Here is a 23,126-nt window from a genome sequence, read left to right as displayed (position 1 = left end):
CGGTGTGGAGGGAGGAGACCGGTTTCTTTTGTTAGGGATGGGAATGGTGGGGGGGGGGAAGAGTGGGGGGGGGGGGGGGGGGGGGTTGTGGATCCCCACTATTAGGGACCAGTGGTGAGCCCTTGAACAATGCATTTTCACACAATGTCAATGTGTGTTTAATAAACCCAATGCTTTCTTTCCCTACAGTAGCCATCCATGCATGGGTGGGGCGGGGGGGGGGGGGGGGGGACTCAACCCTGCTGCGGTTAGACGTTTTTCAGAAACAGTCTTTCTTATTGTTCTCTTTCTTTTTTTTTACATCCATAACCTTTGTCTGGGAAAGATATTCATAGCAGACTGTGTTTTGGCTCCAGCTTCCATTGGCAGTGATGGACAAATTATAAAATCTGCCCCCCCCCCCCCCCCTCCACCACTATTCTAAAAATAAAGCACCCCTAAAGCTACGGTGTAATTGGAGTAGTTCTCAAAGGATGGAGGAGAACCCGATGGAGGCGCTGATACTCTCCCAGGTGTTTCCTCCCTCCTGTTGTCTCCTGATTCTCAGTGATTCCTTCTAAAAGCACACATGCATTCCCGCTCATAACGCTGACGCCCCCACCCCTCATACCCCCCCCCCCCCCGTACATCACGCTCGCATTCCAGCCCGGGCCACCTCTAACTAACCCTTTGAGTTAGTTCACGTCGGCGACTGAATGAGCCGATGCAGAAGACACTGGGATTAAGAATATCTCCCCCCCCCTCCCTCCTCCCCCTGGAGGATGATGGGACCTGAAGGGGGGAGGGGGGGGGGGGGGGGGCGGGGAGAGTCTGTCCATTGAGAATAACACCTCGGTTTGCTTTTCCCACATGGCATCTCAATCCCTCTGGAATGCCGAATCACTGTCCCTTCAAACCAAAGTCCTACGTTACAATCAAGGATAATTAGAATATGGGGTCCGGACCCGGGGGGGTCATGGGTTTAAGTCCTCTTCGTTGGTGAGAACGGGCTGTTTTTTCTACACGCTCTTGAAATTATTTGTGGTTTACTTCCAAAATAAAAGTGTTTTGTAACACTCCATGTTAAGTCAAATTAAAGCTGTTAGAAGTTTGCAAAGAAAAACTCACAAAAAGCTCTTTTTTTTCTGCTGCACTTTATTTATCTGAACATTTACTTGAAAAGAAAAAAAAAGAGACGTACAAATTATGAATAATATGAGGAAGCGTTCACTGGCCATGTTTCCTGAGGACATTGCTGCCTGTTATGTGATTGATTCGATGTCATCGATGACTTCATATTGAGACGTTGTCCTCAAATGTCACATCAAAAGACACCAGCGAGCACTCGGACCAACGGACGGCCACGGGCCCTAAAAGTATGAGCTTAAGGTTTAAATCCCTCATCGTCTAACATCCCATTGTCCCCCAAATCCAACCTACCTTTAAAAGAAGCCTTCTCTGAGCCCTGCAACTATGTGGCCCATAAGACCCCCCCCCCCCCACCCCCACCCCAGACAAAAAGAAAGAAAGGATCCTCTCCTCCTCACCCCCGGCTCCCTTCTCCTTCACTCCCTGATCCTCTGGTGTGAGAAGCTCTTAATCAGGGGCCAAACAATGAGACCCCAGATCCCTGCTTTTTGACAGAGGGCCTGATCTGATAAACAGAGGGCAGTGGGGGACAGGGGGACAGGGGGGGTGGGGGGGCAGTTGGCCTGATCCAAGGGATTACTGAGAGAGATCTACACTGCAGAAGGGGGACCTCCTTGCAGGGAAGGAGGGGGGCCGGAGGAGAGGAAGGAGGTACGTGTGACGACGAGCCAGAGTTGCGATATCGCGGGTTTCTGAAGGACTTGTTGATCGGCACGCACACACACACACGCACACACACACACACTCAAAGACACACACACACACACACGGTGGACCGATTCACTCCTCTCTGCAGTCATGGACACCAACAAAAAAAAAAAAAAAAGCAACGGCTTTCCACATTTTATTTAATGTCATTCAGCGATACGCACAATCATTCCCTTAATGACCACGTTCCCAACGCTTGCATATACATGCGTGATGGTCGGCTCGCAGAGCCACGACTGATCCGAGCCGTTTGGACATACTTAACATTCCATTTGTCATGAGTCTGCTCTTAAGTACGGGTGCTCCTGGTGCCTCTGGTGGTGTGTTACCACGGGGGCCGTTACCGCGCACAAAGTATGCAGCGTGCCTCTGAGAACAAGCCCGGAGGCGTCCAGTGAGAAGCTTAAGGTCAACGAAAATGACCGGGACGCCTCATGGCATGTGTGACATGTTCATTTGAAAGAAGAAAAAAAAAAAAATGACCGGGCTGCTTAGTTAATTTCTGCTATAAATAATTATAGAGAAGCGGAAAAAAACAGCAAACCGAGTGTGAGGTGGAAAGTGGGCAAATGGACGGTGGCTGTTGTTGCATTAGCCCAGAGGCCTTTCTGTGTGGAGTCTGCATGTTCTCATGGGTTCTCTCTGGGTTCTCTGGCCTCCTCCCGCAGTCCAAAGACATGCGCTGGGGGTCAGGTTGATTGGGAACTCTAAATTGCCCGTAGATGTATGGATGTGAGTGTGAATGGTTGTTTGCCAGGGTCTACCCTGTCTCTTGCCTGAAGTTGGCTGGGATGGACTCCAGCCCCCCCTCCCCTGAGTGCAGGATAAGTGGCTTGAAGATGGATGGATAATTGTAGAAGGATTTAGAGAAAAATAATACCATTTGTCCTACACTGTGTACCAGCAAGGCGATGGAATCTGTTTCTCAGCTCCTTTTATCGCGTGAATATACACAGAGGCGCCGAAACAAAAAGGTCGTCAGCTGAAGCGTGCGGCGGAGGATTTTTTCGGGGGGGGGGGGGGGGGGGGTAGTCTGTTTGGAACTTTATCCCAAAAGGCCCGCCAGAGAATACTCGCAAATTGGTTCCGTGCAGAGGGGGCCGTTTATCACGTTATGTCCTCGGCGGGAGAGACCAGTCTATACAAGGACAGGCGGGAAAGAAGACAAGGGAGACAGACCTCAGATCAGTTTCCATCCTCTCTTTCTGTTTACCGAACCGCAATCACGAATAATACCCCCCCCCCACATATGAATCATGTAACCGGATTTCCTCCAGAAGTGCCGCGGCCCCCGGAGGGGGGGGGGGGGGAGTCTGCGTTGGCTCAAGCCGCGTGCAGGACGAACACCAAACACGTGTCGGCCCGGACATCCTGGGTTTGTCACACGGCGTGTTTGGACAGCGGCAAATCCCCCCCGTTTTAAACAACACACACACACACACACGCACACGCGCGCGCGCCGCAGGATTAAACGGCATTAAATTGTGCTGTTACTGACACGGACACATACTTCAATTACACTTCTTCCTATCGCGTGTTCCCCAAAGGTGGAAGCTCTCCTCCGGCTGGACGTGTTGTGAAATAACGACGCACGTCACCGCGAACGAGGAAGCGCAACGGCCGCCAGAGACCGTGGAGACATGTGAGACATGAGGTCAGCCTCATCTGTTTGCCTCTAGGGTTTCGACGTGAACGTTTTGGGTGCCTGAAGCTAACAAGAGCTGCTTCGTACCGAGGCCTCGACTCGATGTTGGTCATCGAGGAGAAGGCAGCAGGCTTCGGGCAAAGACGACACGTGATTCTTGAGATGTTGAAGATGCCCAATGGCGGCCCGTCGGCGCTCTCCTGTGAGACGCGACGCTGGCGTGGCCCAGGACTAGATGTTCCTGGTTTGTCATTTAATGCACGCGGCTTTCTCTCGCCAGCAAGTAAATTATCCCCAAAGAGAGAAAACTGAAGTTCGTGCTCCTGCAAACATCACTTCACATCGCGCTCTCTCTCTCTCTCTCTCTCTCTCTCCACCGATAAACAAACAGTAAACAAGCAGCGCCCCCGGGAAGAGAAAGAAGGGAATCCGAGGGTTATCATGAGTGCCGGGGTCGTTTCAACCGTGGCATACGTCCCAAATACTTCAAAGAGAGACACACACACACCCGCACACACACACACAGGCAGTCAGCCAGACAAACAAATAATTAACAAAGTCAGTGAGATTATTAAAGCAGCAGGGTTCAGGGAGGGTTCAGCCTTCTCTCTGTGTGTGTGTGTGTGTGTGTGGGGGGGGGGGGGGGGGGGACAGGGACTCCCCTGTTGGATGTGATTAGAGAACCAAGAGAGAAAGAAGAGAGAAGAGGCGAGGGAAAACAGTGGCTGTCATTGATATCCAACTTCATGTATACAGCTGGGTGTGTGTAGGTGAGCGTGTGTGAGCCTGTGTGTGTGTGTGTGTGTGTGTGTGTGTGTGTGTGTGTGTGTGTGTGTGTGTGTGTGTGTGTGTGTGTAGTAAATTCACGTCCTACTGTTCTCCAAATAACAGTTTGCCGACAAGTATTTACTTAAATCCAATCGGCGGCGACAATTGTGACCAGTTACGACGGGATAAGGGTGAAAACCACACTGTGAGAACATTTCAAGTGTGTACGTGGTTTTGCTTTGTACATCTGGGGAAAACAAACAACAACATATAAATCCCTGAATAGTGAGAAACGCACGCACAAATATCACAAGACGTCACTGAGACCTTTCGATTCCCCTCACCTCCTTCCGACTGTTTCTTATGCGTTGAACACTCTACGAGTTCTCCACTGCAGCCTCATGACGTTTAAACCGTTTGCGGCGGCGTCACTTCATCAGACGGAGACCAAGCGAAACAAAAGTCAGGAAAAAATGGGAAGTTTTTTGCGCCGACAGGACCACCTGTCAGCTGGTCCGCTGCTTTGGGACCCTTCCTCCTTTCCTCCCTTCCTGCCTTCCCTCCCTTACCCTCCCATGTCCCCTTTTCGGGCCTCCCCCCCCCCCCCCCCCCCCCCCTCTTTCAGCTCAGTGTTGTGGCAGCAGCGCTCCCCTGCATCACAAAGCCCGTTCTGCCAGCTTGTCCCATTGTGTTGCGAACATCGCAGGTAATGATTAACACAAACACACAACAATGGGAGCTGCAGCAACCCGGCCGGCGTGGGAGTCGACGGGCCGACGCGTGAGTTTCCATGACATTTTTTTGTCGTAGGCGCTACAAGGCCGTGCCGCGAGACTTGATAGTCTGTGAAAAAGTCTCACTGATGTTTGGTCTGATTAAGCAATTGCATCAATTCCAAAACAACAACAAAGTATTTGCACACGCATCTCAGTTGCAAACACCCTGTTTATCGTCTGAGCTTCCCGGGTTTAACAGACCTGATGATGCGTTGACAGAAATCAGTTTGACCAGAAGCTGGGACGATTAACCTGCTGGTTTGCACGAAGACGATTGGTCACATGACGCGAAGGAAGGGGAACACCAAGCATCAAAATCTTACATCCAGATATTTTCCTGAAGCAATTTCTGGTTATAAAAAACAAAAGACCACTAACACGCGCGCCTTTAACTGAAGATGCTCCATTGTTGGAGTCTTAAAGAGAAGCATTTGTCTGAACTGTCTGAAATTTAAATACAAATGAGACGTGATGTCTTCCATAATGTGTCCCCGCTGTGAAGTGGACTAATGAGTGACTGGCCACACCTCACAAATTCCTACTGACCTTTATTCCACCTCACTTTCCCTCCAGTCACGCACCCCCCTAACCTCACATCACCCCAATGATTATTATTCAACCCCGACATCAACCCCCCCCCCCCCCCACCTCCCCAATCTGTTATCAGCTGTCAGGCACCAACCAGCCCCGGCATTCCCCATTAACATCAACATCAGTATGCAGCAGGCCATCAATGCTATCTGGAGCTGGGGGCACCGGGGAGGACCCGCCATATCACTGATGTCATCAGATAAAGATGAGGGAGGGGTGGAGGGTCTGCTTCAGGGGGGGAGGGGAGGGGGTCTCAAGTTGTTGTATTTGGTTCTGTGTTTTTCACGTTGTGTTTGCTGGATTAGACATCTTTGTCTTTACTTTGCTAATTGGGGATTGAAGCCGGAAGTGTAAATCTTAGAATGAATTAAACGTTTTCCCCCAGTATCACTGTTTAGTAGAGAGTGAAAATGTGATTACAGTGATTACCTATTGTTTAATATACGTGTTGGTGAATGTTGGACACAGTGGGCACACTTACAAAGACCCACTTACATTTCATTCGACATTAAATGCTCTATTTGTGGTGTTCAATACGTTTCGAGTGTGTGTGTGAAGTAGTTGAGGTGACGGTAATCCCACCTGTGTACCATTAGCACAACAAAAACCTGCAATAACATCAACACCTCGCTCTCCTCCCCGAAACACAGGTATGTTAATGCGATTCATCAGGCTAAAAACACATGAAGTTGTGGTTACATGACTTTTGGCTTGGAGACTTTCCCTAAACTCAATGATCTTGTAAGGGTCCCCACTTCGTACCCCCAAAAAGGCGCGTTCCCACAAAGTCATCAGTAACCACAGGTTTCTCCCACACACACACACAGACGAACGAATACCTGACACTGACTAAGGAGAAGTGAGGTCCTCACAAAGATAGACGTACCAGTTCACAGGCTCACGGGCGGGTGTGACGCACGGACCCAGCGGCCCGGCCCGGCACTCTGCCATCAGCACAACTCTTATCTACTTTATGACTTCCACTCGGCCTTCTCTATTTGCGCACTTTGACTTTTGCTCGTAAAGCTCCCGTCTGACCGGCAGAAGCACCGAGAAGGGTCAAAGGTCAAATGTGGAATTTATTTCAGCGCATGCATTTCATGTAAACACAGTGGTCGCTGGAAGAGTCTCACGAGATGAAGTGCACCAGGTGTGCAGTTCCCCCCCGGGATGACGCGGCTTGGCAGCGGCTCGGCTCGAGCAGGTGTCACGTGACCGCGTTTGAATCTGTGCCAGGACCTTTGTAGCTTGTGATTGCTCTCTTGCATCAGCACTTCCTGTCTTTCTCCATAACAAACAAAAACAATAATGCTGGAGGATTTAGCAGAGGCTTAAATCAATGTCATTCTGGACACACCGTGCGCTACCTGGATGAGCTAAATAGCTTTGAACCAATATATTATATTAATCATTTCCATGCAGGGATTTGTTCTGACTCACAATTAATCAGTTCATCCCAATGGAGTAAAATGTGCTTCCAACTGTGTGAAGAAGCCCCCCGATTACAAAGCAAGGACACTGACCTGCAGGGACTTGACCTTAATAATTGGGTTGTGTCCTCGGTGTAACGGTGATAAATGCATGCGGCAAATCCTCTAATTTTTTAAACACTTACCAAGTCTTTGTGTCTTATTTCTTTGAAATAGACTGAAGTTAATATTGCTTTAATTGCTGCTCTTGCATACAAAAATGGGAGGGAGCAACAAATAAAAACAAAAATAAGAAATCAAATAGGTAAAATTAATTCAAAGACGGATGTAATCGGGTTTATTGCAGAGTAACTTCATGTTGGTGTTTTGTGCCCACAATCATCATGTTAATGACAGTTATTGACTCCATGTCACCTTATGTTCACACTTTTAATCACTTTATTCTCATTATCCGGTGTTGTCTATTCATATCCAGCATGCTGATCTCATTTAACATTCTCACCATATATGAAGTGTTCTCTCTATCAGTCAATTGAATAAAACATCAGAGCATTAACACACGGGTCAACACGAAGCTGATAAAAACGGGCCTAGGCTGCAGCTCTAATGGGATTACGTGCTCTTCTTCTATTCACTGATGCAATTAAAACACTCCACCAAAGGAACTGAATGCGAGGTCTTGATGCCCTGTTTGCATAAGCCACAATTAGCCAGCAATAAATTATCCGGCGAAAACGTGATTTATGAGGTTGTTTTGGCGCACGCTCGGTCACCGCGTGAGAAGCTTTTAAAAGTGCAGTTTGCACATTTATTTAAGTTGTGTAACATCTTAATCGTCTGCGTCAACGCGCTTTGCCCCGCGGAGAGGAGGGAGGGCGGGGGTGGTGGGTGGGGGGTGGGGGACAAATGAGAGTCTTGGGTTGTATTCGCCACTTCTCTCGAGGGACGGGGGCTTTTAGTGCGTGGGGGTGTATGGGAAGGCGGGGGGGTAACAGAAGCGCACCCCTCCCTCTCGCTCTCCCTCTCTCTTGTCTCTCTCTCTCTCCACCAGCAACCCCCCCCCTCCCCCCTCCCCGGGCTGCTCACCCACCATTGTTGTTGTCACTGCGGTCCGGAGAGCAGTGGAGTGGAGGGCATGTTGGTTTGTGCAGGACTCTCTCTCTCTCTCTCTCTCTCTCTCTCTCTCTCTCTCTCTCTCTCTCTCTCCGAGGAGGAGGAGGAGGAGGAGGAGGCTGCTGAGCTCCACTTTTGAGCGGCACAGCTCAGATCTGACCGGGAGACACTCCACACGGGAGAGGAGACCTCGCTGGAGCGCTGCGTAAAGACGCACGTAAAGAGTTATCCAAGTGTACGGTCCAACAGAAAGAGGACTCACAACAAACGGTGCACGTTGTGATCACGCTCTATCAATCGCTCACTCTCCACATCTCGGAATTTGTTTCTCCAAATTTCTTTAACCTTAAATTAAGAGTTTTGTTAGACCCGCAGATCCACTTTCTGGCTCCGTGTTTGGTTTTCTTTGTCTGCTTGGATTTCGCCCTGTGAGCGGCCGGCCTCAGTGGACTTTGCCCGGGGGGGGGGGGGGGTCACAGCTCCTTCAATCGGCCAGCAGAGCCAGGCAGCTGTCGTTCCTGTTCCAAGGGGCTGTTTTTAATGGATATATAAGGTCGACTTTCAGCCGGATAAACCAGAGCCGTTCACAAACTTATTTTTGGGGAAGGTACATCGGCGACAACGAGGCTCCAAATGAGGATTTCAATATTCACTCGTATCGAGCGGGACAAGGAGTGATTTCCTCCCCCCGGTGCCAGTCATCTCTGCGCCCGCAGACCCAGAGGAAAAGGTGGGTGAATAGTGAATATAGACGGATTTGTTGTTTCATTCATGTTTCGGGGAAATCCTGAATAAAACCCTCATATGTATTTAATGAAAACCGTGTAAACGAGTTCGTAGTGTGAGTTTCATAAAACCAAATCAAGGCACTGAATTGAATCCCGAGGTTGTTGTTTTTTTTGCCTCCACCTGTGTGGAGCGCTCGTTTGAATTGGAAACCCGACATAGGGAACTTTTGCCGGTGTTGTTTCCACATGAGGTGAAGAAGTTTGTTTGCAACGCGTGCAGAATCCAAACAAGTCACATTGCCTGTTAGACATTGAACCTTCCAACACCGACTATTTGTTTGGGGGCAAGACGCTTTACGGCGGAGTTTGAACTCTCACACCACAGAAGGAAAAAAAAAAAGATCATCAAGAGAAGCACATATAATGGTATTTTACCTGCAAGTAGATCATCTAGTTCCTCTTATAATACGTGAGGTCCAGTAGTCATTTGTTAAGGTATTGCTTTGATTCGTTGAAGGATTAACGGTGTTATGACTGATTATTCTGCAGAAAGATGCAGCACATTCAGGACAAAAAAAAACCTCCACATCTGTCTCTCTGAGTAGAAAGTGATGCAGCAGTAGAAAAAAAAAATGCTTTTCCCCCCAGTCCTTAATTAATTGGGAAAGAATACGTTTCAGCAGGCTGGTTCTTTAAACGGTGTGCATGGGAAGGGGGGGGGGGGGGGGGGCGCACCAGGGTCTGGCGCCTGTGCGCAGTTGGTCACTGCTTTATTCCTTATTACAGCTCCTACTGTAGGCTGTTAGAGTTTATCGTGTGTGTGTGTGTGTGTGTGTGTGTGCGCAGGAAGGACTTCACAGTGAATGAATGCCTTGTACTTAGATTACATTGGTAAGAGTTCTCGTATAGTCATCTCTTCGTGGGCATATTTTCAAATGGAATTGAGGTATTTCGTGTACCATTTATACAGCTTTGCACATTTGAGAACGTGTTGTCATCAACTTTGCTATTTGAGTTGCATTGGTTCGTTCAGAAGTCAAGCAAATTGTTGCAAAAAAATAATTCCTGTCATATTAATCAATGACATTTTCAGGCAACAATGCCAATCCATACATCAACCTCATATCGGGACTCTGGGATTGGCATTTATTTTACTCTCCTCTGACAAACATTTAATTACCAGAAAGGAACTTTTTATTTATTTATTTAAAATGCCCAAATTTGAGGTATATCACGCGGTCCGCTTGACGCTCCAGCGACGGGTCACCTGTAGTCCGGTGCCAGCTGCAGGGGCCGAGTTTCTCTGCCGCTCCTTCCGATTCGGTAGCTTCCTGGCAACCTTCAAGTGTTTTTCCCAGCCAGGGCCCGTTACAGCGGGGCAGGCCGAGCGGGGGCCCATTCAATTGACAAACACCAGGCACCGTATTCACGACGCAGGAGAGCCTGGACAATGTAGAGAGCAACGAGCGGGACGGATAGCAGGACGTCTGCCTGGCCTGTGGTTGAACGGAGGGGCTTTAGGTCTTTAGCTATTCTCCAGACGGATCTCTGATCAGCAGATAACACGTCTCCCATTCCCGGCTGTTTCCATCTGCAGGACATTATTTTGAGGCTTTTCTGAAGATTCCGATGCTCGGGACCGGAGTGTGAAGCCCACTCCAGGCTTCCGACGTACATTTCGGCCCCCTTTGAAACCCCCGGGAACACAGGCATGAAGAAGATGGAGAGGCTCTGCACGTTCTGCGTTCTCCTGCTGTGCTTGATGGACGGAGCCTCGCCCAGGGCCATCGACCAAGCGAGGACTAAAGGTAAGACCCGAAAACGGCTTCTCTTCCAGAAGAAGAGAAGTGTTTGCCCTCAAGACAGAGAGGCTGCAGACCAGTCCGAAGGAGGGAGAAAAAAAAACAACCTCTCAGCCGATGCAGAGAGTCAGCATTTGTCACTCTTGAGAAGTGAAGGTGCAATCGGTAAATGTCCAATGCAATCAGTCGATCCAGACGATTCCCCTTCTGCATGAAGCGGATGATCTTTCGAGTCAGATCAAAAGATACGGGGGGGGACATTTTTGTGTGTGGATGGATGAAAGACAAGGTGGGTCGCTGCCCCGGAGGCATCGAACGCACAAGCTGTCTCTTCTGGATCTTTGTGCTTCTGGGCCTCTGCAAAGGCCAGCCGAGGCACGCTTGCTCAGAGGACAACGTGCACAAAAACCCCTCTCTGGTTTATTTAGGATAGAAGAGTTAAGAGTCAGACCTAGGATTGATCATACAGAGATCTGAAGGTCGTAAAACATGCAAATTGAAGCTTTGGAAGCAGCATTCCAACTTTTATGTTGGTCTTTTAGAATAGACTCAAATGAGAGTGGTAGAATGTTGCCTCAATTTTCCGCAGGCAAACAAGCCACTGGGCGTTTTCTGTCATGTTACTAAATATAATTACACATCTAATGTTTCTAACCACATACTGCTAAATGCAGGGATCTAACTTGACCAATGTCCAGTCGTTTTTTTTTCTGCCACATCATTATAGATTAGAGAAAAGTTTGAGTATAGCTTTTGTCTGTACATATCTGGCAAGCTTAAATAGCTTTTGGCTGCTCTTTATTTATACATAAACATCATTATAAAAACAAGGAACACAGACGATGTCACAGTTTTCCCCCTGAAACTTACATCCTTTAAAGAGATGTTCAAAACGGATGTGTGGCATATGTAATTTGCCGTTAAGTTTTTGACCTCCAATCATTGAGAACAAAATTTCCCAAATAATTCGATCTTATGCTTGGTCTCTACTACATGCTTGGGTTTGCTTTTATTTATTTTTTGTTATGCATCTACCAGAGCGGCCTGTGGTCATGTTTATTGTAACTTTGCACATGGCATCTCTAATTTCTGTAAAAAAAAAAAAGGGTAATCAACCATTTCTAGCAAAGCATGAAATCATGTCTCATGCAATATGGAGAGCAAATCAGCTGTTGATACACACATTCAAGTCTCAGGTTAATCTATGACCTCAGAAACAGTAATGTGAACCATTTCAACGGGCTCTGTCTGAAGTTATAAAATGGAGCGGGTTAGGCCCACAGACTCCACGCCGGGTTTTCCACCCAGAGCGCCGGCCCAGCAGGCCCATGCCTTGCTCGTTCAGGGCCGAGCGGTTTGTTTGTGTTGTGTTTCGTTTGCCCCCTCGCCTCTAGGTGACAATTCACACTCTGCCTCGAGTTCAACTCCAGGGCACCGTCCCCTCCTTCTGCAAGTTCATTAGCACGGCCGTAAATGTGTGTGTGTGTGTGTGTGTGTGTCTCTGCTCATCCCCGTGTTTTACTGCCTTCGCCCCATCAGATGAAGATGCTTGTTGGGCTCTCTTACTGTTTTTTTGTGCGAGGTGTTAAGACTGTCCGTCACCACGTGTCTTTTAATTGGTTTTCTTAAAGTTGCTTTCACCGATCAGCGCATCTGATTCCCCCCTCTCAAAGGTTGTAACCGTGTGTCTGTGTGTGTCTGTGTGTGTGTGTGTGTGTGCTCCTGAAAGCACTTCACTCCGACAAGGGAACAGATTGCCTTTTCACTAAGCGCTGGCAGGAAGCAATCAGACAGAAAATTGCTCTGGAAAATTGCTCGTTCTGAGTGGCCGAGCAGCGAGCGGGGTCCCCGGTCCAGAGCGCACATATGCTCAAACCAGTGAGTGTGCGGGCGGCATGAATGGCCGAGTGACCCGGTGAATGGAGGGCACTGTGGGTGATGGTGACACGATGGTAGCCGGGTTATCAGGGCACTCTATCGCCGGTTCCCCCCCACCCCCCCCCCACCCCGCTGGCATTAAATGACAGCGTCTGTTCAGGAACATGGTGTCCCTCTGTTGCCGGACCTCTCAGAGGTAAACCGAAACCTTCAGGGTGTGTTTTGACATTTCTTCGGTCTCGTTCACTCCAGAGTTTGTTCAAACCAAGGAGGTCTGCAGTCCTTTGTCCTTCAAGCTTGAAATATAGCTAAACACCCCCCCCCCCCCAATATTTGAAATGCTGAAATGAGGTCTCATTATTTTTATATGTATCTCCTCTTTGGTATCCAGATCTTCGTGTATCCAGGCCTCTGATTGTGCCGGGTTACCCAGGAAACATCACGGGGGTCGTAGGTGGTCAGGCGAAGCTGACGTGTAAAATCCACCGGCCGGCGTCCACCAAGGTGCAGTGGCTGAAGACTGAGGTTAGCCTGGAAGGACCGCCACGCCTCAGCGCTCTGACGGTGAGAATTGATCCACCGATAGATACCCACAAACACTTAAATGTCTTGTTTTGAGTCCCCGTCATGTTAAATGTCATAGAAGAGGCTAAAATGATCACCCGTCCGCGCAGATCCTACAGAGCAACGGCTCCAAGGTGAACACTTTGCATCTGTCCAACATCAGTCTGGAGGACGCGGGAGAGTACATCTGCCTGGCCGAGAGCACCCACGAAGGACAGATGGTTCGGGCCATGCAGTCGGCGTGGCTGCAGGTCCTGCAGGGTACGACACTCTTTATCGTCGCACTTTTGGTTAAAATCTCGCTAGTTTTGTACAATGAGACTGTCAAACTATACTTCAGTGTAGCACCGGCCAAGACCAAGTATTGCATTCTAACGTAATCTAACTTTTGACTTTGCCACAGGTACCATCATTTCTCGAACCGTGGACCCGACTGTTGCAGACATCCCATCAGGTAACCTTCTCATGCTGCAACATGTTGAGTCCAAAATAAACACTGTCAAATCACAGAGCGTTTTATTTAAAATCCTTTTCCCGACGCCGCAATCCCTTCAAATGTTGACAACGTGAGAGTTGTGTTTAGAGAGGCTGTTTAGAATAAGTTTATAAAACCCAGACTTGAAGGGCTGCATGGCGGCCATCTGTGTGGGCTCGTCCTCCTCCCCGGGCTGGAATGGACTTCTCTCCTCCCGTCGCTCACTTAGATCTCCAGTGAACCTTCACCGCCCCTCAGATTTACTCTCCGTCCACTGTCACGCTGCAACATGTTCATTAGCTTCGGCTTCCCCTTCTCCCTCCTCTTTGCTTTCATTCGTTTTCTCTCTGTTTTGGGAGGGAGTTTGCAGTGTTAGCTAGATGGCTCTCAGTCCCACAATAATCCACAGGGGAACAAAAAGATGAAGAGGAGAAGGGGGGTGTGTGGAGGGGGTTGGGATCGGTCAGGCCTCCTGGTCGCCATGGTAATCTCATTGTGTGTGTGTGTGTGTTGGTAGAGGAGATAATGGAGTTGAAGTGTTGAAGGTCATAGTTGAGGGGACGGCCTCTTGCCTCAGAGAGGAGAAGAACAAATAACCTGCTGACATGTGCGTGAAAGAGTAGAATATATAGAAAATGAAGGAAAGTAACGAGATGAGGGGCACATACTCAAGTCTGTGCCGATTTCTTTCAAAAGACGCTATTGACGACCGCAGCGAGGACACCTCCGAGCATCTCCTGCTGGAGCCGGGCAACGTGCTGAAACTGCGCTGCGACCCGAGCGCCCGGCCCGGCATGGCGGTGCACTGGTACAAGGAGGCGACTCGGGTTCTGCCCACACCCCGCATCCAGATCCGCGGAGCCGTCATGGAGATCGCAGACGTGACATACGAGGACTCTGGCGTTTATGTGTGTGTTCTCCGGGGAACCAAGGAGCCTGTGAGGAACTTCACCATCACCGTGGCAGGTAAAGACACCAGCACTTTGCACCCACAGCTGTTTTACAAGTTTCGATTAATCCATCGTCAAAGTTTTAATAGTCAACGATGTGAATAACTGGACAATGTTTGTTTCCAGACTCGTTGGGGTCGGGGGACGATGATGAGGACAACGGCTTGGAGGACTCATCGGCTGAGATCGAAAACGACCAGGTCTACTTCTCCGGAGGTACGTTGCTGTCTCTGTTCCCCAGGGCAACTGCTGCAACTCCAACCTCCAGGCCTCATCACAGCACACCTCTGACCGCCGTCTCATTGGCTGGTGTCTATCGTTACAGGTCCTTACTGGACCCACACTCAGCGTATGGAGAAGAAGCTATACGCGGTTCCCGCGGGCAACACAGTGAAGTTCCGTTGCCCCGCCATGGGCAGCCCCATGCCCAGCATCCGCTGGCTAAAAAATGGACGTGAATTCAGAGGAGAGCACCGCATCGGTGGCATCAAGGTGAGGATGGGCTCCATGTCTTGAACGCTACATGAAGCTCAAGGAGACTTGTTTGCGTTCGGATGATCCGGCGGAACTCACAGTGGGGCCTGACCTTCATGAAGCCCAGTATTGATGTATTTTTTTTCTGCGTGTTTATTTTTGCTAGCTGAGACACCAGCACTGGAGCTTGGTGATGGAGAGCGTCGTGCCTTCAGACAGAGGGAACTACACTTGCTTGGTGGAGAACAGATATGGCTCCATAGCTCACAGCTACGTGCTTGATGTCCTGGGTAAGAAACTTACAATGCAGCAAGATTCGCGTTTAATTTAAATCACAGCAGCAATAGTAAGAGTTTAAAAGGCGTTCTTGAGAATAACAGCCTCCAGTCTGAGGGAGGGGACGTGTGCGGGTTAGGGTTAGCAGAAGGGGAAAGGGGCGCCTGGGCAGGATGTGGACGATCAGGCGTCCACACCAGTTTTCTACCTGACCTGTGACAAGAAATCGAGGAGGGCAGCGGTTTGTTTGTTCATTTGTTCGCTGTCCGTCCACCGCGGGGTCAGTTTCTGTCCTCGACAACGGGGGGAGAAAAACTAACGAGGCCGCTAACGAGATCAGAGAGCTAGAGCAACCTCAGATCAAAGAGAGCCCTGCCGACCAGCTGATAAAGACCCATGCTGGTGGAACAAATTTCCATCCCAAAATGACATTTTCTGCTCTGGAATGCCAGCATGAAAAAAAACATAATATGTGAAAGGGACAACTGCTTGGCAATTTCAGACATCTGTTTACACAAAGCAGTCGGCAAAACGGCAAAATATCTGGATTTATTGAGCCCTAGCTCGTTATAATTCCAGTTTTCTGTATTCTTCCTTCCTGCATGGAGGAGTATTTCTGGGACCAAGCTTGACAGATCTGTTAAATTTCATTCTCCATGTCCCCAAATGATCTTTGAACCCTAAGTAGACCTGAGCTCCGACTGGTTCGTTTTTTTTTTCTTCGCTCAATTTTTCCCCATCTCTCCTCATCCCAACACAGAGCGTTCCCCGCACAGGCCCATCCTGCAGGCCGGTCTACCAGCCAACATCACAGCGGTGGTGGGAAGCGATGTCCAGTTCCTCTGTAAGGTCTACAGCGACGCCCAGCCTCACATTCAGTGGCTCAAACACATTGCAATCAACGGCAGCCTCTACGGTTCTGATGGGACGCCCTACGTTCGGGTTCTCAAGGTTGGTCAAACTCCAAAATCCTTTTCATCTTTTAACTTCATCTCCAATCTGCTTTAATATGGTGAAGTGCTCACAGAATTAGTTTGCTAAACAACAGTAAAGGCATCTCGCAGAACTGGCGATGATATCTTTGTGCCATGTAATAATGTCACTATTTCTGCAATCGTTTTTTTGCAGACCGGCAGTCTGAACATGTCAGAGGTGGAGGTGCTCTACCTGTCCAAAGTTGCCATGGAGGATGCAGGAGAGTACACCTGTCTGGCTGGCAATTCGATCGGATTTGCTTACCAGTCCGCCTGGCTCACTGTCCTCTCAGGTAAAGAACAAACTGAAGACCTCAGGCCTCATCTCAGAGCTGAGAAAAATAGACAGAACAATTTAAGGCACTAAATTGCCAGCAAAAAATGAATAGAATGATATCATGTCACAAAAATACTTTAAATATTTCATTGTCCATTTCTTTCTTCAGAAGAGGAAACCGTGGACCCCATTGAGACCATGGAGACAAAGTACACTGACATCATCATCTACGCCTGTGGTTTCCTGGCCCTGATCATGGCCATCGTCATCGTGGTATTGTGTCGAATGCAGGTCCAACCCAGAAGGGAGCCGTTCAATGCGCTGCCAGTGCAGAAACTCTCCAAGTTTCCTCTTCGCAGACAGGTACGAGGCGCTATGCATTATAGGAGCTTTGTCCTCGCCTCATTTTGAAAAGTATTTCCTAAAGTATTACCTCCTTCTGCAGTACTCGGTGGAGTCCAACTCATCGGGGAAGTCCAGTGCGTCGCTTATGCGGGTTGCTCGACTCTCGTCCAGCTGCTCTCCCATGCTGGCTGGAGTCATGGAGTTTGAATTGCCCTACGACCCAGACTGGGAGTTCCCCAGAGAGAAGTAAGTCATCTGCACGTTAGAATAGATTCCACCATCGTCTGCAAAGAAATTGCTCTTTTGTCACTTATAAAATTATTATAAAAGAGATTAGTATACAGAGTTTACAGTATTTCTTCACTAAACTTATTTCGGTTTGTGGGGGGATAAACAAGCCCACGGCGAGCTGTTTGCCCTTTCCAGCATTTGCTTTAAGAAGTTAGAGCCCCAAATTATGGATCTGACTGTTTGTCATTTGTACATGCTTATTTTCACCAACCTTTGCTGTTCTTTTATCCAGTTTAACTCTGGGCAAACCTCTGGGAGAAGGCTGCTTCGGTCAGGTGGTCAGAGCAGATGCCTACGGCATCAACAAGGACTCTCCGGATCCGGCCTCCACTGTGGCGGTTAAGATGCTCAAAGGTAGGAAAGAAATAATACGTTCACCAAAATGCCTCGAGAGATTAGTAATGAGTCTGCAGCCTCTTCTAAACAAAATGCATCCTTCCCCAAAGATGACGCCACAGACAAAGACCTGGCAGACCTCATCTCGGAGATGGAGCTCATGAAGGTCATGGACAAACACAAGAACATCATAAACCTGCTTGGGGTTTGCACACAAGATGGTGAGTGTCCGTCTAAACTGTTCTAGTTTAATTCTGCGTCAACAGAGTGTCATTGCTCTTCATCTCAACAAACAACTAATTTAGTCAGTGTTTCAGTGATGGGGGTCGCAAGCCTCAAGGCTAAAACAACAATAGAAACAACCCCGTCCTTTATCCTGTTTTCCCCCCCCGCCCCTCAGGGCCTCTGTATGTGCTGGTGGAGTACGCCTCCAAAGGCAGTCTGAGGGAGTACCTGCGGGCCCGGAGACCCCCGGGCACAGACTACACCTTTGATATGACGAAAGTGCCCGAAGAGCAGCTCACCTTCAAAGACCTGCTGTCCTGCGCCTACCAGGTGGCCAGAGGGATGGAGTACCTGGCCTCCAAAAGGGTACGCTCGCTTTGAAAAGCGGAAATAACTTGTAAGAACCTGTCAGGGCCACAATCTCTTTGTTTCCAGAGAGATTTGAAAACATCTCAGGTTCTGGGAATTTGCTTTGCGATTTATGGTCAAGAGAAGACTGAAAAAAAGAAAGATTTTTTTATACATTACTGCTATCACTGTGAACCAAAGAAGAATCTTAGAAGACACTATCTGTATGGCTGCTATGCCTACTCATTTGTTTAGCACTCACTTGTCATGTGAGATTTCTGATGTCTGAGATTTCTTTTGGTGTCTCAAAGGTCTTAAGAGGGATATTTGTGAATCAGACCCCAATTCAGTAAAATGTATTGACGTCGTTGGGCTGGAAGTAGAACCAGAAAAGACAAGCAGTGTAGAAAAAATGCTTTGCAGTGTGAGAAGTTTGGAACTGGGGTTAGGATTGAGTTCTCGAGCACTTCGCCTAAGGATGGATTTCTCTTTGCATCTGTCTGCCCCTTTCTTCTTTCTCCCTGTCTTCCCATCCCAACCCCCTCATGTCACTACCCCTTTCGTTTTTTTCCTCCGTCTGTGTGCTTCTAATCAACACGTCTCTTTGTCCGCCCACCGGCGTCTCAGACAGGCATTCCTGAGCAGAAAGCTGCCGCGGCCTCAGCCCTGTTTACCCTTCTCCATCCATCTGTCCGTCCTCTCCATCGCGGGGGCTTTGTCCCTTTTTTTTAGAGCCGCCATAAATCTGTTAGCAAACAGCCAGCGGAGACGTCGTCTGGGAGGCAGGCATCGGGTTTCTGGCTCTACGGCCTCCCTAAGAATGCAGGAGCCTGAGACTAACCCCTCCATTATGGGGAGACCCGCAAACCGAGCCCCGGCTCACTGGCACGTCCCCACAGAAACCACGTCTATTTCGAATGAAAACCAAAATAAACTTAATGATATCCGTTCAATGTGGGCAAACGGTGCCTTTTTGCCCCACCCAAGGGGTTTGTTCTTTCTTCAGACTGGATATCTATATAAAGACTTTATTATTATTATTATTATGCGTTCGCTAAAATGAGCCGCTGTGTGTTGACTTTAGACTCTTTTCATTTTTGGAGAAAATGGGCAGTGAATCATTTTTGTTTCCCACAACACCATGTTTTTACATGAACAAACCACCACTTGGAACAGAAGAGAAAGAGTTGTGTCACAGGTCTTCTTAATTCAAAAGGGCGTTACATGAAGACCCTTAACAATTACACAGCAAAAACACGATTACCACAATATTGTTCGAGCCGGAATTTAGTTTTAGTACTTTTTTATTGAATTTATACTTATGCCATGAATGCAGTCCTTTTTACCAAATTCAACACTCAATCTCTGAGCATTTTAATGACGGTATGATAATCTTCCAATCCTGAGACCCAGCTGTTAGACTTTTGGTCCAGTCTTTAATTCTCCCTCCTCTCTCTGCAGTGCATCCACAGAGATCTGGCAGCCAGAAACGTTCTGGTGACCGAGGACAACGTCATGAAGATCGCCGACTTCGGCCTCGCCAGAGGGGTCCACCAGATCGACTACTACAAGAAAACCACAAACGTGAGTCAGTTTGTAAGCGGCACGTCGTTGGGAATCACTTTTGTTTTGCTTCAGTGAAGAAAGTTGCTTTCCAGGTGGTAGAGCAACTTGAATACTCCTTTTCTGGGATTTTTCCTCTAAAAAGTACCATGCTAAAATCATCCAATAAAACCAACGAAATGAATAAAACAGAGCAGCAAGGTGCCTTTCACAGTTTTAATAGACCTCTGATTGGCAGCGGGCCTAATGGGACTTAATCAGAAAAGAGGGTGGAGGAGGGAGGGAGGGATTGAGAAAGAGAAAAAAAGAAGGAAGAAAGAATGTTTCAGACGGAAGGAAGAACGTGTGAGTTGTTGCTGGTGAACGAAGGCGAGTCTCTGACTTGTCCGTGTCCGCTTTGCAGGGACGTCTGCCGGTGAAGTGGATGGCACCAGAGGCTTTGTTTGACAGGGTCTACACACACCAGAGCGACGTGTAAGTCCCCCCCCCCCCCAAAAAAAAACACCTGCAGGGAAAATTACCCGGTCAGGGTCGATTGTGCCTACACGTCTTCAGAGTAGACGTGCCCTGATCCTCTGGTCCCTGCTCAGGTGGTCGTTCGGCGTCCTGATGTGGGAGATCTTCACGCTGGGCGGCTCGCCGTACCCCGGTATCCCCGTCGAGGAGCTCTTCAAGCTGCTGAAGGAAGGACACCGCATGGACAAACCCTCCAACTGCACGCATGAACTGTAAGCCAGACGCCTTAAAAAGCAAATACAGATGCTTTAAACAACTTCAAAATATGCGTCCCAAATAAATACATACATGTGGTTCAATTAAGAGTCGTATCTGTCTATTGATGAAACATTTAATCTTCAGGCAGATACCTTTTGTTACATTTAATTGTTCTCTGTGTGGGGTGCTGTGGAATTTGCAGAAGGTCTAAATGATTTTCTCTTGTGTGCTTTTTTCTTCTTCTTTCTTCTCATCAGCTACATGATGATGCGTGAGTGCTGGCACGCCGTTCCCACCCAGAGGCCCACCTTCAAGCAGCTGGTGGAGGAGCTGGACAAAGTGCTGCTGTCCATCTCTGACGAGGTGGGCTTTAAAACACGCGTACAAACCGAAACAAAACCAGAACGGATTGATAAACTGCTGCATATGATTAAACACGTTGATGTCTCTTGCCAACCTATCCAACTAACACCTGAACTCCTTCCACCCCCCACCCCCCCCCCCCCCCCCCCCTCAGTACTTGGACCTGTCGACGCCCTTCGAGCAGTACTCGCCTTCCTGCGAGGACACGTCCAGCTCCTGCTCCTCCGACAACGACTCCGTTTTCACCCACGACGCGTTGTCCACCGACCCCTGCCTCCTGGGCTTCAAGGACTAACGCTCCAGGGGTGGACGTGGAGCCCCCCCACCCCCCCAAGATTACAGACACTGACACAACACATGTAACGCACCCACTGGAGGCCACGTCGGAGGTCCGCGGAAGCCTCTCGTGGCGTTGAAGCTGGACCTCCATCATGGCCCCAGAAGAAGCCCTTAGATATAGGCGGGCGTTTATACACACACACACACACACACACATATATAAACACATGTATGCACATGGAGCACTGAGGCCGACGGGCCTTGTCACGCGGTGGAGGTCTGAAGAGGGACATTGAGGCCGTGAGAAAAAGGAGGACAAAGCGAAACAACGCGGCGCCACGTCGGGAGTCTCGGCGTCCGAGAACAGTTGCAAACGTTGGAAAACTGCGGCACTAAAAAACACAAAAGGAGAAGAACTTGGTTCCCACAAAGGCCACGAGATGCTTTCTTTGAAGGACAATGACCTCCTCACACGACCAGGGCGTGACACCTTGGTGATAAGACATTGGAACTAAAATAAAAAGATTTATTTTGCTATGAGAAAAAAAAGAAGGAACTAATAGTTAAATATACATCTCTCTATATAAGATTATTTTACTTTTTGTTTTGCTTATTTAAAGAAGAAAAAAAAAAGGTCTTAAATCTCAGGATCTCGTGTGCTAAGTTGCGTCTTTAGTGGCAGCAAAGTGCCTGAATTTGCGATTTCCTGTGAATATATTTGAATTTTAAAATATTGTATGTACATATCAGCGGCAGAAAGACGATTGCCTTTATAAATTATTCTTAATGACACAAAAATGAAGGTTATTGGAGGAGAAAGGAAAGAGGAATTAAATCAAAAGTGTTTCAAGTGCCAAACGTTTTGCAGCTGTATTAATGTTTGGGTTTCATTCCAAAATTCTTAATTTGGAGGCAACATTGAACATTGAATTCACCCCCAAGTCATAAACTAACAGTAGATGCTTATAAAGGTTTCATTGCATTACATCAGAAGCTTTAATGATCAAATTAAAAATGAAAAAAAAACGGCATGTCATCCAAAAATAATGGATTTTGTCTTTAAACACGGTTTACAATTTTGGAATGAAGCCCCCCCCCCGCCCTCCATTTTCCCCTTTTGTAGTAAACCGCTCTGACCTCCAGCCCCATCAAACAATTAGTGGTTAAATACCAGCAGGAATTCCGAGTTCTTGTCGCTTGTTGTTTGGATGAAAACCACCAGAGTTTTTTTGGGCTCGGGTGTATTTCTCAAAGTTATGAAAAGGAGGTCCGGGAGGCGCCGGCGGTGGCGAAGCTCCTCCCCTCGGCGTCCATTGTCAGAGACGGTGTGTCCAGGACAGTGTGTCCAGGGAGGGACGAGGAGGACTGACGATTCGGCATCGGGGACCATGTTGGAGAGTCGGCCCTAAGCCACTGTCACTGCTGACGAGGGAAAGTGGGGGGGGGGGGGGGGGGGGGGGGGGGAGGGGGGCTGCATGTGAAAGCCAGTGTGATTGATTTCAAATAGAGGAGATGGGGAGAGGGGGGGTGGGGTTGGGGGGACTCCTTTGTCTTGATGTAACCCTTCACCCGGCCCAATCTGCTGGCGAGGGGTCCTCAGGTCCGAAGCCCCGGCCGGACAATGAAGGCTTTGCAGGCTTTAATGGGTGTGACTGCGGACCAGAGGGAGTTCTGCGGAGGGGGGGGGCTTTGCGGAGGGGGGGGGTAGCTTGGGTTTGTGTGCAAATGAAGAGGCTCTTATTATGTTAATGTCTCCTCTTCTCTCCCCAAACGCCCCTATCTTTATCCCCACAGCCACCATCTTTCAAATTACGAATCTTAATTCAGATCCGCCAGCGGGACCAGCTGCAGGAGACACCCCCCGTGTCCCCCGGCGTCCCCCCCCTGAATCAGACCAGACACACAACCCCCCCCTCTCCCCCCATGTTGAAAGTTGTATTAACCACATGTGTCCTGTCCTTTACATCTACTACAACTGTATCACCAGCTACTACAATATTCTTTGGTCCATTTTGTTTCAATTTAAAAATGAAGGGGTTTCATTTCAACGGTTTAGTCAACGAAGGAGTGTCTTCTCTTTGCTTTCCACGCCGTCAGCGACCCGG

At 48.6% G+C, this 23,126-nt stretch overlaps 1 protein-coding gene across 1 annotated transcript; it reads left to right on the top strand.

Moving 5' to 3' along the window:
• Window positions 1-8,623: 8,623 nt before the first annotated feature.
• Window positions 8,624-22,454, top strand: fgfr4 (fibroblast growth factor receptor 4). Its single transcript, XM_037467451.2, has 21 exons — window positions 8,624-8,889; window positions 10,485-10,695; window positions 12,959-13,131; window positions 13,242-13,392; window positions 13,535-13,585; window positions 14,303-14,572; window positions 14,683-14,772; window positions 14,882-15,048; window positions 15,197-15,320; window positions 16,067-16,257; window positions 16,435-16,573; window positions 16,727-16,920; window positions 17,003-17,148; window positions 17,426-17,547; window positions 17,640-17,750; window positions 17,930-18,120; window positions 19,564-19,686; window positions 20,069-20,139; window positions 20,256-20,393; window positions 20,637-20,742; window positions 20,897-22,454. Exons 2-21 carry the CDS (start codon window positions 10,599-10,601, stop codon window positions 21,035-21,037), a joined length of 2,796 nt encoding a protein of 931 aa, XP_037323348.2. The 5' UTR covers window positions 8,624-8,889; window positions 10,485-10,598; the 3' UTR covers window positions 21,038-22,454.
• Window positions 22,455-23,126: the final 672 nt, after the last annotated feature.

The sequence above is a fragment of the Pungitius pungitius genome, unplaced genomic scaffold (genome assembly GCF_949316345.1).
Source record: "Pungitius pungitius unplaced genomic scaffold, fPunPun2.1 scaffold_116, whole genome shotgun sequence".
NCBI lineage: Eukaryota > Metazoa > Chordata > Actinopteri > Perciformes > Gasterosteidae > Pungitius > Pungitius pungitius.
The sequence above is the reverse complement of the archived record's forward strand: the minus strand, read 5'-3'. Positions and strand labels throughout refer to the sequence as shown.

Coding starts and splice junctions, on each gene's coding strand:
- fgfr4 (XM_037467451.2), top strand. CDS start 10,599: ATGAAGAAGATGGAGAGGCTCTGCACGTTCTGCGTTCTCCTGCTGTGC. Junction 16,574..16,726: donor CTGGCTCACTGTCCTCTCAG/GTAAAGAACAAA, acceptor TTCTTTCTTCAG/AAGAGGAAACCGTGGACCCC. Junction 19,687..20,068: donor ACTACAAGAAAACCACAAAC/GTGAGTCAGTTT, acceptor TCCGCTTTGCAG/GGACGTCTGCCGGTGAAGTG.